Source organism: Osmia bicornis, chromosome 3 (assembly GCF_907164935.1).
Source record: "Osmia bicornis bicornis chromosome 3, iOsmBic2.1, whole genome shotgun sequence".
NCBI lineage: Eukaryota > Metazoa > Arthropoda > Insecta > Hymenoptera > Megachilidae > Osmia > Osmia bicornis.
Window position 1 is genome coordinate 1,942,243 of NC_060218.1, and position 15,601 is coordinate 1,957,843.

At 39.2% G+C, this 15,601-nt stretch overlaps 1 protein-coding gene across 1 annotated transcript; it reads right to left on the reverse strand.

The window, feature by feature from the left end:
• Positions 1–666: 666 nt before the first annotated feature.
• On the reverse strand, positions 667–13,618 carry LOC114877512 (ATP-binding cassette sub-family G member 4). Its single transcript, XM_029190177.2, has 12 exons — positions 12,626–13,618; positions 9,201–9,370; positions 7,606–7,829; positions 7,031–7,148; positions 6,766–6,955; positions 6,497–6,704; positions 6,226–6,402; positions 5,782–6,143; positions 5,526–5,694; positions 5,354–5,454; positions 5,106–5,261; positions 667–5,030 (listed from the first exon to the last, which is right to left on the reverse strand). The coding sequence occupies exons 2-12, from the start codon at positions 9,356–9,358 to the stop codon at positions 4,686–4,688; spliced, it is 2,208 nt and encodes a 735-aa protein (XP_029046010.1). The 5' UTR covers positions 9,359–9,370; positions 12,626–13,618; the 3' UTR covers positions 667–4,685.
• Positions 13,619–15,601: the final 1,983 nt, after the last annotated feature.

Consider the following 15,601-nt stretch of genomic DNA (forward strand, 5'->3'; position numbering starts at 1 on the left):
CGTGGGTATATTGCAAAATGTTGTTTAATTATTCTATTAAAAATTATTTAATTATTATTTTTAATTTTACAATTGTTTATTAATCAAACGAACGAACTACGCCCTACAGAATGAACGAGAAACTAAATTTCTGGTCTGTTTTACCTTGTTAACGTCTTTCGCGAATGAACAGTCAACGAAATCGTAGTTTTCAAAATACTTCTTCCTGGAGACTTGTACATCATCCCTTGGGTGCTCGTTTTATTCTATCCGACCCAAAGAATATTAGTCTGGTACCCATTTGGACAAACTATTGGCAGAAATGTTTATATTACGAATAAATCAATGTAGGTGAGTCCGATCCGCCATTTTCTTGACCATTGACAGACAGCAATTTCAATATTTTATAAGTTTTTGACGATTTGGATAATATAAGGACCAGACAAATATTCTTTAGAGCCTCCTGAACACGTCTCTCAAATTTTTTTGCATTTTGTTTAGAAATGAGGACGTATTTTGAGAACTCGCGTCTAGGGATTTTTCTAGGGACTGTCGGTAAAGTTTAAAAAAGAATTGAAAGAGGTCTTAAAGCAGGCTTAAAATAACCACCCCGACGTTAGATTGGTCCTCGTGTCCCACGTGTTTGTGACGAATTCTATCAGTTGCAAGTTTAAATACTCGAGTGTGTACGTATTATACAGATGTTTATTCATTTGTGCTTTAGTATAAACGTGACATTCCTTGTTCAGAACACGAGTTACATTAATGCTCGGCAATTTAACATCGTAAGGGCATACGGTACCATTTTATCCCGCGTCTTACACGTCGTTCGTTAAACTTCGTTTTCACGCGATATTACTTATTCTTCGATGTTCGCACACACACATGCGCACAACCTCACACACGTATACTCTTTAGTTCAATATAAAATTACAATACTTGAAAAAAGTGTCATGTACTTGTATGCGATACATGGTCGAACAATATACATTGTACTTCGACGTGTGTAGTATGTGTCCTAAAAGCGAAAATGGTTTTTCCTTTTGTAAATCAGTTCTCCTATGCTGCGCACCTATATGCATACGTGGTACTTATGTATGTTATTTAAAATCTATTTAACCCTTTCCCTGCAAGCGACGTAGATATACGACCTCGAAATAGGTTGTTACCTACAAATAGCATATCTAAACGACTACCTACTTATCGAGAAAATTTTATTCTAATTTCCTTGAAATTAATAATAAGTCAATTAATTGGCGAGTTCTACGAGAGATGTACGATTAACGTAATGGTCACAGTGAAAGGGTCAATAGCAGTTCGAAGGTTCTGCTCGCAAGACAGTCGTGTGTATGTGTGTGTAGGATTAAAAGTTTACTTGTTCGTTATTACAGTCTCATGTCAGTTGATCTCGCGAGCCTTGAACACAGTACACGCATCTGTTTGTGTGTGTAGGAGTGTGATTAAGTCCGACACATTACTGCTTTTACGCTTGTCAGAAATTCCCAGCTAAGAATATGTTTGCGCAGCATTGCAAAGAACAGAATCGAGAGAAGCAATAAAAAAACAATCAACCGATAATTCAATGTTATCTGTAAACCATATAGTCAGAACCACCCCTAGAATTTTCAGGAATTTGGAATAAAAGTAAGATTTGTACAGGTGTTGGTAAAAATGCGTAAACCCCTAAATGTAGGGCCTCGGTTAGGGGCGGATCTGCACGTGGCAAGCAAGCAACTTGAGAATCGTAATGATTTCGTGTTTAAATCTTGGTTCTACGCGTGTGTCGCATGCTTGCAAATTGCTTTGGTAACTATTTCTTATATCGTAATGGTTCTGTAGAATTTGGCGAGTGTTAATGGCTTCCCATCGTAAGAAGAAAAGTAGGGTAATACGGCCTCCCATTACTCGCCTGACTGATTCGTGTACCGGTTTTGCTGGGGCAACAAGAAGTTTCCGCTGCGCCCATATTTGGAAGAAGACTGAGTCTTCTAAGACCATAAGACTGAGTTGGAACAAGTTTATTATCAAAATAATTAAGAATAAAATGCAAATCTCATACTGTGTTATATCGTAATTGTAAGAAAATAAAGTGTTACATTTTACAAGGCATAAAACGAGACCACAGTACGAGTGTATCAGGTGAGTGGTAGGAGTGCCACCTTCTCTTCTGGAAGGAAGGCCATTAGTGTTCACCGCTATACAACAAGTTCGATTCGCATTTTGTACATCTCACTTTCGTTATGCGCCCAAGTAAGAGCCAAGATTTAAACAGTTTAACTAATTGTTTGTTCTGTTTAACTGAAAGAAATAACTGTTACGCCCTTATCGTATCTATACAATTTCAACATACTCCATTATCCTGCTTTCATAAGTTCCTACGCTTACAGCATTCTATATGTACACTTTACAGAACTTTACTCCTGTTTACGTCATACGATTGTTTGCCGATACTGAATCACAATTGAAACGCATCCGGAATAAAATCAATATAATCCCACGTGCTAATTGGTAATATCGATTTTAACAGCATTAAGTTGATCGCGATACGATTGTGTCCCAACATCTCCCACAGTGCCAGTATGTTGAATAGAAAGAAAATAAAAAAAAAGAATTGGAAACTTTTGACCCCCGCTCCCTATTAATCATAATATTTACGTTTTTTTAACACTAAACGTATCGATTATATGCATAGCATAAATTTATCACTGGTTACAAATCATCGCACAACATATTATTTAAACGCCATGTCCGTCGTTCGACTCGTCTAAAACCAGTAGAAGCAAGCTAAAGAGTTTCGTCAAATCGAAGACGACTCGATTAAGTAAAGAAGCTCGGTCTCGAGAAAATTTCTACATATTTACGTTCCGCGACAAGTACAATTACCTGTTTTACACAACAGTTATCTTCGAAGATGACGAGCACGTACTTGACGAATACAATTTAAATGTAATTTCGCTCCTACCAATAAAGACGGAATAAAGGTAACTAATCTTTGAACGGAACGATCGTATATAAGATACCTTAGCTAAAACAAGAAACCATAAGTTGAATTTATATCTAACATTGGAAATATAAAAATATTTATACCACTATTTTTTTCTTTTTGTTTTTCTTTTTTCTTGTTGTAACAAATATCGTTTCCAAGATTTAGAAAACTAAACGAAATACACCTATATCGATCGATTATATGTGTTTGCGATTTTCTACAAAATCCTATACGATATGAGAACGAAATAGAAGAAAACACAAAAAATTAAAAATTAATCTACAAAACCTTTAATCATTCTGTTACTTTTTCAGTCGTTGAGTAAACGAACCCGTAGTGATACGAACAAGTACGTAGGCCGTGAAATAAATTTCTGTAAACGTTTCCAAAAATCAGAATAATCTCGTTAAATTCGTTAATGTATAGACTGGCGTGCCTACTTGTTTTCTCTCGTAATATACGGTATATGCTCCCTTCATCTCTCTAATTAAAGGGCTATATCATCATAGTAAATGTAACAATGTTCAGCACTCCCACTTAAAAAGCAAACGCACAGGCAGCTAGTGATTGGTCAAGTGTGAGCTTTTTTGTTTCTTTTTTACAATATCTCTGTCGCTTGAACGCTTATAATTATTGAATAATCGATTAATGGAATGACGATATGAGTAAGGATCGCTCGCGATTTCGTACGAAATCATTTTAATACAAATACTAGAATAGGTATCTCGTCGATATACGTACGCATCGGACATGGAAATGAATTTTTGGTATCCCAATAGGTCGGTTAAAATTTTTGTCCGATATGTTAAACGATTTAACACTTGTATATTTCCGAGATACCATGTGTATACGTATATATACATATATACGTATAATCTAAGTGAATGTAGCGATCGATGTAAACACGAGAACAATAAAGGATCAATTTTAATCTTCGATTCGTAAAATCTATTGCTTATCTATCGAAAAAAGTCCATGAAGTTTCGCGTGATGCGCACGCGCTGGTTGGAGGGACCATGAGTCTTAAATGGGCCTAAGGCTCCTGGCGAGTTGTGTAATAATTGGCTATAAATGTTTGCGTTTCGATTTCATTGCATATCACCCACGGTGGTCTCGTTTTTCTTCGGTCTATTATCGATGATATTAAACTAATTCACGTGTACCCTAATTTCATTAGAAATGCCTAAATGATCTATGCGTATATAATTAATCTCTGTTTCTTCGTTTCGTCCAACCCGTGCGAAACAACTTTCCTCGTAAGTTCCATTCTTCAGATTTTTCTGACAAGTTTGAACTAATCGATGAATTATCAAGAACGTAGACATTTTCGAACGTTTTAAAACTGTGAAATACTAACGTTGGTAATGAAACCTTTATAAACGCAACAGCACACACGGTGGTTCGTAATTCAACAAACTTTGTCGGTTCAAAGTTCCTCCTTGCAAGTATAGAAAATCTTAGCAATTGACAATGAAAAAAAGAAAAAAGTTGAAAACATCCCAACGCGTCGTTTTCATACGTGTATATACAGTTTGCTCGTTAATTCGAAACGTTCGAGTATTTCTATCTTCGACGAGGAAAGAATCAGAGTTGAGAATCATAATCGCGAATGTCCGAAAATTCTTTTCGGTTAAATGTAAAGAAACGTCGAGATTGAAGCGTATACCTGTGACGAGTATCACGACCTATCGAGTCATCACCTCGGTCAGCAGCGCACGTTTTAACGAAGAGATCGTAACTTCAGTCTCAGTACAAAGTAGGCGATAATCCTCAAGGAAAGCAAGAAGCAGGCCAGTGCAGCGGCGTCTATCCAGAAGACGGCGTTTTGCATCGACATTTCTTCGAGGAACTTCGTCGGGCTCCTGAAGTGGCAGTACGCCTCGGTACACTTGAGCTTAGCACGATTGTAACCATACACGGAAATTATGGTGCCTTCGAAGCTATACCTTACGTAGCTTGCGTACGAAAGAAATTTTAGATACTTTGGAATGGCATCGAAATTGACAAAGAAACCGGAGAACAGAACGATCGGCACCGACGCCACAGGGCCGATAAATACTCCGCTCTGAAACACGAAATTTCTCTTTTACCAAGAGAAGAATATTTTTCAAAAACAGAAAAGAAGAACTGTAATCCTTACCTCCACACTCATTGCTGCTCCTATCACTAAACCGATGGATTGAGAAACTAACGCTGTTAACACGCATATAGTTAAATACATCATAAATCTATTCGTTTCCAATGGTTGCGACGTCATGAAATATACAATGATAACATATGCTACAGAGTATACTACCTGTAAATAAAAAATAATTGAGTATATTAATTAAAGTATTGAAAAAGTGGCGGAGCCAATGTGTGGAGCTGATTTAAAAGCGTTATATTTACTTGAAATGGTACATCGGCCAGTGTTCTCGCAAGATAGTAAGATTTTACGGAATACCAATAATTTAGGTGTTCTCTCACGAAAACAGCCATTTCTGTTGGAACTACAATCAGGAAATATCATTGATACATTGATGTGACAATAAGGATGCGGAAATGTTGTGCGTTCACTTACACGTAAGAATGGTAGGCATCATAGCGGTGAACATGAGAAACATGACTGTAAAGAAAACGCAACCAGCGTTGCTCATTACTTGCGAGGCATCGTTACCGATGTCGTAATAAATTGCACCGATGAGAAATCCAACTATTATGTGTGAAATCAGCCTTACTCTCGTTAATGTCTGTAACGAGAGAGAATTTTTAATGAACCAAAAAGCTTTTCACCCTAGATTTTCGATGCAACTTCACAGTTCTAAATATGTACTGACCATGTCTCTTATTTGCGATAAGAAGATTCTTTTAAGAAGAATCCAAAACTGGGTACAGCTATTCGTTGGAAAGCCGACTTTCTGTTCTATGCTCTCTGCGCTGTCCAGCAAAGAGGTAGTGCAAGAAATCGGCATATTAATCACCGTCCCCCCGTTTGGTTGTTTCGCGACTCCGTTCGGAATCAAAGCAGACTCGGACTTTGTTTCTTGTTGCGGTGATTCCTTAGCGATATCGTTCGATACAGTTTGCACCGCGTTTATCGCCGCATGATAATGCTGATAGTTCGCGCATTTACCATTGTTCACAGCCATCACTAACTTGTGCACGCACTCGCCGTGTTCCCCGCATGCTACTTCCATTACTGAACCAAATGAGTCACGTTAAAAGAGGCGATCGATAAGTTATAGCTATCGTTAGAATATTCGATCGCAACGTTCACCTACCATAATCCGCTGGATTGTGATAGCTAGGACATTCCAAGCCCATCGACGACAAAAAGGGCACTAGTCCACCTACGTTTCCTTGATATATAGATTGGCCCTCGGCCAAAAGGTACAAATGATCGAACATTTCGAACAATCGTGCGCTTGGTTGATGTATCGTGCAAATGATAGTCCTTCCTGATACCAAATATATTATACAGATTACTCATCATCATCATCATCATCAGTTTATTGTTTCAAATTATGGACTTGTGTCGTTAACACGTTTTACCTCCTCTGCTTAATGATTTGAGCAAGCTCAAGCATTGGTAACAAGTCGAACTATCTAAACCGGAAGTTGGTTCATCGAAAAACATCACCGGAGGATTGTTAACGAGCTCCAATGCGATCGATAGCCTTTTCTTTTGACCGCTACTCAGGCAATGAGTTTGTGTATTGCTCGCGTCGCTTAGGCCAAGAGTTTCGATGATTTCTTCGACCTGCGTTTATCGATATCAGTTTACAATTATTCGTTTTTATTAGAGACTTTCTTAGACCTACCACTACTTTCTTCTCCATCACGCTGATGTCTTTCCCCAGTTTCAGGTTCGCCGAGACCGTCATCGTCTCGTATACCGTTAGATGAGGCAGCAGACGGTCATCTTGCATTATGTAACAGGACATCTTTCGAAATCTTCTGAGATTCCTGTCTTTTCCGTTTATCAGAACGGAACCGCTGAGGTGAGACGTTCTGGAAATATACAGTTTAGTGTCATCGAACTTCTCTCCAGTTTGATCGCGTAAATATCGTCGGAATTTAACTGACTTGTATCCTGCTAGCACGTTCATCAATGTACTCTTGCCGGCACCGGACGGGCCCATAATGGCGGTCAGTTCTCCGGATCGGAATTTTCCATTGACACATTTTAAAATCGTTTTGTATCCTGCAACGTAACACACCTAACATGTAACAGGTAGAAAATTTTATAGCTTTCCTTTTTTTAGTTTCTAGTCTTTTGAATTATTTTTATTTTCTTTTTCGAATCGTTATGTTTTTCACGGCGTGCACATTCTAACGGTTTACGTAATATCTCGCATTGCCAAAATGGTAGCCGGCAGTGTTGCCAAGACTTTGCAACATTCTCGAAGATAAGGTATAGAAATTTCGCTAAACTGCGGGTTTCACGGCTAGTCGGATTCTCTGGCTGACCTCTTTAAAAGCAAGTACAGTAGCACCAACACGAGGTGCATCTGGACCGAAACAAGAACCGGCCTGTACGTACATCTCTATCGATTCTTTCAGCTACCTCGTTCGCACCCATACACATACTCGTTGTTGAGCAAAATGCCTAGCAAAATCGCATCTTTTCTATTCGCGGTTACTTATTGCCGAAGACGAACCTCTCTTCCTGCCCTCAGACACGCTGTATGCCAGGTTCTTGAACTCGATGTCAACCGGTGGTCTCTTCGGTAGATGCGACAACGTAACCGCCGGCCTTTTGCCATCCTGTCCTGGACTATGATTCGGCACCTTCCTCACGAACATGCTGCTGGTACACATTGAAACCGGGGCACCGTTCGTTGCGCTGCCGTTGCAATTACAATGAAGATTGTTTTGTGATCCACTGAAACGTAAGTGGCAGAAATTTTCAATTTTCAAGACCTTCTTTGATTTCAGAAAAACGTGATTTCAAAACAAATTGCGAGTCGGGTTGCGCGAGTAATTCATTCAGTTTCATCAAATTGGATAATTGCCCGTTGTCACTTCTACGAACGCGGCATTTAAAGCGAAACTAATAAAGAACGGCTCTCCACGTACTACTTTACGAGTTTATAAACTTTTGCTTTCCTTCTTAGCGCTGCAATGGTAACAGTGGTGAAAAGTAATTCAGGGCAATTCGTTGCTGCGTCCAATCGATAAAAGAAAATTTTATTCTATTATCGAGATCCTCGTAAAGTCTGAACAACGAAGTTCGTTTCTTTAGGAACAGCAAGCGATTCGTGTTCGACGAAAGGGACCAAGAAAAGTGAGCCGAAGCCTTAAACGCGATCAATGGAAGAACCTTGAGCTCCGATTTAGACGGTATTAGTATTTGAGGTATAGTATTTCACGTGTTCGATGCCGATTCGATGACCGTACGTAGAATCTCTATCATTCGTCATCGTTGTAGCGTACTGCGAAACAACGTCAATGCTACTTATACCAGTTTAGTTGTTGATATCAAACAAAAGCGGAAATAAAAAAGAAATCAAAGGTCATAGGAAAAGAAAATAATCGAATGTTTTTCCGAATTTGATGACCTCATTTTTGCTATCGTTAATTATTTGTACAGAAGCGCGTAGGTTTATCGTTAGTCACTAATGATTACGATGAATAGTTGTGTGAGTTGTATGTACAGACCACTAAATAGTTTAATAATGAACAAAGCACGATTCAACTACACACAACAATCGAAGGTTAGCTCTGTGAGCAATGAGTTATAAGCGAAAATACGTACAACCGATTAAACGGGAATATCTTTTTCTTATGGAAACTCTACAGATGACTGTATTTAAAGACATCTGGTAATGGAAAGCTGGCGATCCAACAACCAGCTGGCAAACATTGTTGAAAACTATGTACTTGAAGAGATTCTTCTGTTTGGATGCTTATTAAAAAGGTAGACGAAAAGAGTAAACTTTCTAAGAACGTTCTATTTGAATTTTCTATAGACCTAGCGTATTATACAAACATCAATGATAGTGTACAATAATCCTAAAAGGTAGTGACTAGATTTGGACGACTTTTCAAAGATAAGGAAAGTTTAATCGCTTAAAAACAGCATGGGTATCTTCTTGTGTATTCTCAAGTAACAACGTTTCTGTACAACGATCGATACAGTTTAATGTAGCCTCAATTTATTCTCTTCTACGTATACTCGGCACTCGTTTCGAAGTAAAGTTTCTTCGGGTTTGAAATCGTTTGAAAATATAATAAATAGGTAATACAAATTTACCTGAGGACCGCATTATTGAGGCTTTCCAAATGTAACGAGGGTGGGGGAGATTTGATCGTCACTTGATGACTTCCACCCGGAATGAATTGCACCTGTTCATCCCCGCTGTATCTGGATGCTCCTCCACCACTCAGACTGAGATTCTTCAGATCTGCCATCACCTACTGATGCTGGAACGATAAAAGTAGCCAATTTAAACTACTCGAATGCTTTCGAACTTGCTTCGATTGAAACCTCCTTTCGTGTTAAAATTATAATTGTATAGTGTTGTTGACTTATATAGTTGTCGATCAATGGAAATTAACCAAATTGCCGTATAACACGCGAACTGATTAATTTCTTTTTTTCTTATCAAAGTTCACCGGAATATTCGTTTATGTAACAGCCGATACGATTCAGAATTATTTTCGCTCGATTTATATATGGTACGCGTAAAAAATTATAAATATATACAAGGACAGTTGTCTACCGTTTAAGACTCGTAAAGTATAATATAGACGAGATTTCATCGCAACATTAAAAAGCGGTTTTCAGGATAACATTCGTGAATCGTACGCAATACTACGCATATAAAGTAAGGATTTTGCCACTGTCAAAACGAGTTCGTGGACAAAGAGCTTTTCCTCCTCTTTTTCTCTTTTTTCATTCGTCCAGTAGCCTTCCCTTTCCATTTACGTTTTTATTGCCGTACATTTACCGAACGGTACGATCTAACATTACTTTTCAGTCCTGCTGATAAGAGGTAAATAAAACCTCGTCCGTGTCATTGATCCTTCTGTTACGAATCCCTACAAATTTTTATTTTCGATATTGCTTAGGATTTGGTAAGGGTACGATATTTTAATGAGCAACTTGTTTGTGAAATTTTGTGAGATTATGGTTGAATCAAGTTTCAATAGAGTTTGGACAGTTTCCGTGAAATTATTAGAGACAAACAGGATTATTAGGGTGTCACCGGTCATCGAACAATTTATGATTAAATAACATGAAATAATAACGAAATAAGTGTGGTGAGATTAACTAGATACAGATAAAATCGTGATCGGGATAATTGATAATACTAATAACCAGATTAAACTCTTATCTTTCGCTCACTGTTTCAGTAAATACTTACATATGTTACTATTATTTTACCTAACACCTGTGTCATCGTAAATTTATTATTTCACTGATCTTGTATGAAATTAATTTCTTTCGAGTTTCATGGCAACCCTTCGCTCTTAGCTTCTGGCTGACTAATCCGCGCTTTTCTACTTAAGTGCAGCTGCAGCAGTAGAAGAGATAAACCCTGTCGGAAGTTAAACACATCGATCGATGACGGATCGATCAGTCATTTGTCTTTGAACAGATTTTATTTGAGTGAGTTATGAATTTATATGCTCCATCAACAATGTGTTAACGATAAGTATATTTTAATTAGTAATTGTCCTTCTATCTGACGTATCAACATGAAAGAGTTCATTAAAACTGGGAAGTTCTTATCAATCAAATATCCTCCACGTGCATTTCTTGTACTTGTTCAAACATACTTTAGATACTCCCCTACTCTACAAGAGGTAACAATGGTTGCCAATCAACACGACACGATAATAAAAGATTTTTCAATTATCTATGATCTACATATTTCCATATGTGATATTTCGCGATTAGAATGATTTTATTAGGTACACTCGACACACACGAACGGTATACTTCTGTGTTGAAAACGAATGAAAAAACTGAGATTCTTAGCGAAATTATTTTCCCGCTTTAATATTCCAAGTATCTTGGTTGAATTAAAGTAATGCTTCCCATGAACACTATGCACCATCGGTGATCTGCACGTCGCGAACCCTATTAAATCTGATCTCATCAATAATTCACTGTTAAACTGTTAACGCGTTAATTGCTGTGGGGAACACCGGTTACTGACCCCGCGAAGAATTGTAATAAAGTATTAATTACATAAGGTAACAAGTGGAGAATTCTACGTGTAACTATCCTACCGTGAACGCTGTAACGAAAGGGTTAAAAGTAAAAAAAGCAGGAAAAGAGAAAGGAAAACACTTGTCGTTTCCTGCCTCGCAACAAGCCAAAACGATGTTTTTCCGGCACAAACACGTGTCAGAAACTGCGCTGGTCCTCGAAACGCGAGGCACGTGCATTTTAACCCTTTAGCTACGTACGATTTACACGTACATCGTCATCGAGAATAGAGAATTCATGCCGAAAAAAGTTGTTCGTAAAATTTTGGCAATATCATTCATGATTTATGAGACTGACCATCCGATTTATATTGAAATGAAATCGATCGGTACTCGTAGGTGCTCGAGTCTCGAGCGTTGATCCGTCGATTGTTGACTCGCAACTGGATGTGACTTTGAGATCAGCTATTGATCTCGATCGCTTTATCGGAGTACTTGAAACCAGATGAACAAATTAGCGATGTTGTTTGGTTGTGATAAGTTTCATATTATCGCGATCGTTCGTACATATGTAAGAATCGGTCGAATAACGATCGCTGCAAATAAACGTTTGAACGGTTAAGGGTCGTGCGTTATTTTTGCCAACCGTAGAGGTCAACAAACTCGCAAACGCATCTAATAAATCCTTGGGTTGAAATTACTCGAGATCGCGCGGGGTTAAATCGTTGTTGGTTCTTGGAAGCTACCAAGTCATTGGACAGTGTTGAGCAGAATCGCAAATATTAATAATTCGTACGAAGCTTTCGACCGGCACGTGTATCGCGTAACTTACGATAAATTATACTTGTTAGAGGTATCGATTTAGCACATGCAAAGATACGTTTACCTAGTTTTACGTTATCGTTAAACGTTCATTTCTCTTGAAACCCTCGACATAGCTTCTCGATCTTTGTCTACGTAGCGACTAACATAGCCTTCTCCGTTGAAAGTAGCGCGGTATCGTGCCAAGATTCGAATGTCATTACTTCTCTTCGCTTAAGCCGCGTCTATTTACGTGGCAAACAACGTAGAATTATTCAACGTTAAATTATTCTTCCTTTATTCTTTCCAACTCATCGCACGCAAAGTTTGAACGACGTCGCTTTGAAATCTCGCGAATATTATTCCAACTGTGTCGAGTGTGACGGTAACAGTTTCAATGACAGTAGCTAGGAAAGGAAAGAACATTGAAAAGGACCGTGAAAATAATTGGGTCATCGTGCAATATGCAAACAAAACGATCTAACTCCGCACATACTTTTCGTCGTTATTAAACTACGTGTAAAGTTTCTCCAACAAAGAATTAACAGCTGACTAAGACCGTGGTAGGAAACGATGGAGCAAGATCTGATCGTAGCAGACGAACAAAGGCATTCGGTTCTTCGAGAGAGCGACAGGGAAAGAGAGAAAGAGAGTCGAGAAACATTGGAAGAAAAAATATCGGATAGCTAGGGGTGTGTATTTAAAATAGAATCAACTCACCATCCGTCGAACGTAGAAATAGATATCCTAGCGGTGTCCGAAATCATACCCTGACAATGACGCTATGCATCATCCTCTATCTCTCCGCCCTTTCGTTTCTCGCTCTGCTATGCACGGTAGTCGTTTACGAGAGAAACCCTCTTGGTCACGACGATCACCTCTCAACAAAGAGAAACGGAGCTCGACAGGTTTTAGCACAGTTTTTCGTTACGACGCCCCTTTAAACCTTGCCTTCGTTTTCCCCACGATCGATGACGAGTTTTTCGAATTGCAAGGCTGCATTCGTTTCCAAAGGATGCGTTCACCACGACCACGCACGGCACTGCTCCCAGCGGGCAAAGTTGCGTTACGCGTACACGCATAAAGCGAGAAACCAAGTTGAGTCGTGAATCAACTAACCAATTCGGAGTATCAACTGTGACTGACAGCCGAGAGAAACGGTCGGTCGACACAACACCGTTCAGAATCAGCTGTCGTGCTATGCACCACCGTTCGCCTCTACCAACAAAATGAACTGAGCTGTTCGAGCCGAAAGCCAGGGACGTCTGCACCGAACGGAGCCCTCTCCCATTCGCGACTCTCTCGGGCTTACCGCGTTCAGGATACGCGCGAACACTTTGCGCTACCCTTTATTACCAATGACTCATAGTATTTCTTTCGCTTTACGATCATTCCAATTAGCCTAGAGACCGTGTCGAAGTATCTAAACATTGCACCATCGCGCTTTCTTCGACTTTTCAATCTTTCCGACTCGCCTACTTACATTCCCGACTCTCGCGTCAGTAGCAGTGTTTCTTTTCCAAAAAGAAAGAAACAACGAAGAAAGCGAGATTTGTCTATTGATTCGAATGAATCGTGGGAAGAATGAAACCGTATTTCTGATCTTTCCCTCAAATCCGTCTTTAAAATCTTACGTAAAAATTCGAATCGAGTTTTCCGGGAAGAAAAAGTCCATGACTATGAATTTTTCTAAGTACTATTTGTCGACCAAGTAATGCAATATAATGATAGGAGTGAGTCAAACAGACGTGGATGGAACATCTCTTTATAATTTACATGCCTCACACACGAGCACCATTCGAAGGTTAAATATTATCTTTTTTTTCTCGTCGAACGATTAGCACGATGAATCGCGAATCGCACACAACTCCGGCTATAAAATCTCGGTGCACGCGTCCGAAAGTTTATGTCAAGTTTGAAGGATCCTTTCTAATCGGAGCGAAGGGTGTTCCGAGGACGTAACACGTTCCTGCATTTCCTCGCGCGCATGCACAACAATGTACCTCTTGGTCGTCGTTAAGGTTGAAATTCCCATGGGCGCATCCGTAAATTTCGACCTAATCGTATTCCTGTTCCGTGGCGGACGAAAGAGAGAAGGGACACTGACAGACGGAAAAGAGAAAGGAGGGAAAACCCGTTGGAAGGATTGAGAGGTGTAATCGGTGAACAAGGCACAAGGTTCCAGGAGGAAGCAGGAAAGAAAAGAGCAGAGGAGAAATGAGTGTGAGTTACCACATGCTGTAGGTCGATACTCTAGCACCAACTTGGATGTTCGGTGCAGGTGCACCGACCAACGAGTGCGCCTGCACCGATGGAACACGCTTTGCACGCCGCGAGTGCAAAGAGTGAGACAACTAGCAACACGAGGCGATTCAAGACAAGGACTGGCGTACTTGTGAATGAAGATCGAACTTCGCTTCGCTTCTGACGCAAGTATCGTCTCCCTACATTTCCAGGTGTACCTGAATGCCTTTTCAGTGACACTAAGGTGTACGCTGTCACTTACGGAGCATCAGTTCTTATACCAACTTGATAATAGACAAGAAACCGATGAAACTAACAATAAGTTCAAGATGTACTCCGAATCAATACCAATATTCAAATTTCATTTTATGGGTATATCATACAAAAATACGTACAATCACGCATTCAAATGAAATCAGATGCAACAGCATGTTTTCCCTCAAACCGTTTCGTGTAGACTGTTTATTGTGCGATTCCGTTGTTTTCGCTGAGACCACGTTCTGTGAAAAACACGTTGAACTTCATTTCTGTTTCCTATTTTTTGCGTGATCGAGTGCAAGACATTTTTTTTCTTTTGCAAACGTTCTGAATTTTAACTGCAACGTAATGTACAGCTTCGAAACGTGATAGTCTGAATGCAGAACAACTATTTTTCAAAGTATAGAGAAAAGGTAACGGTTTAATGCGAAAAACGCTAAGTATGCTGGTTGTTTCATTGTTAACAGGAAACCATTTTCAAAGCGATCATTCGTCAAGGCGAAGAGCTTTTTGCATTACGTGTCCATAGAATGCCATTGGTGAACTGTCTTTGATTTAAAGAACCCAACTAACACCAACCCGGGAACTTTACGAATGACAATGCGAATGTATTTATAAAGCATATCGATGTTTGTAATTACTTGATAAGAACAGTGTATGTTCATAATTCGAAGAAGATTATGCCGGATGTTTCCAAAGTACGAGCATCCGACAAATAATCGCGCGCACTTAGTATCCTGTATGATTTGCAAGCAAAGTATTGCTCAAATAAGTAGAATGTTTTTGAAAACACTGGTTTTAGACGAGTAGAGGAAACTATATTGAAAATTAGTTATGTAATTCTAGGTATAGATAAAAAAAGAAGCTACATGTTCGGCTTTGTTGTTGGGGTAGGGTCCAATCTTCGATGAAATCAAACAAAGACGTCAACGAAACGATAGATTGCGAAAGACATGAAGTAAAAAAATTGCAATAAAATATGTAATAATCCATCGTAATACTCTTTGTACTATTATTTATCATCTGTTCGACGATTGCGGTCAAAGTTCGCATCGTATTCCTACGTTGTCCAAAGTCACGTTCCTCCGATATGCTGCTAAAACCGGAAGCTTTTCTGTTAGCCTCGGTGCACGCGCACCGAACAACATATTCATGCTGATTCGATAAATAACTTATAAATCGAATTACTAAACG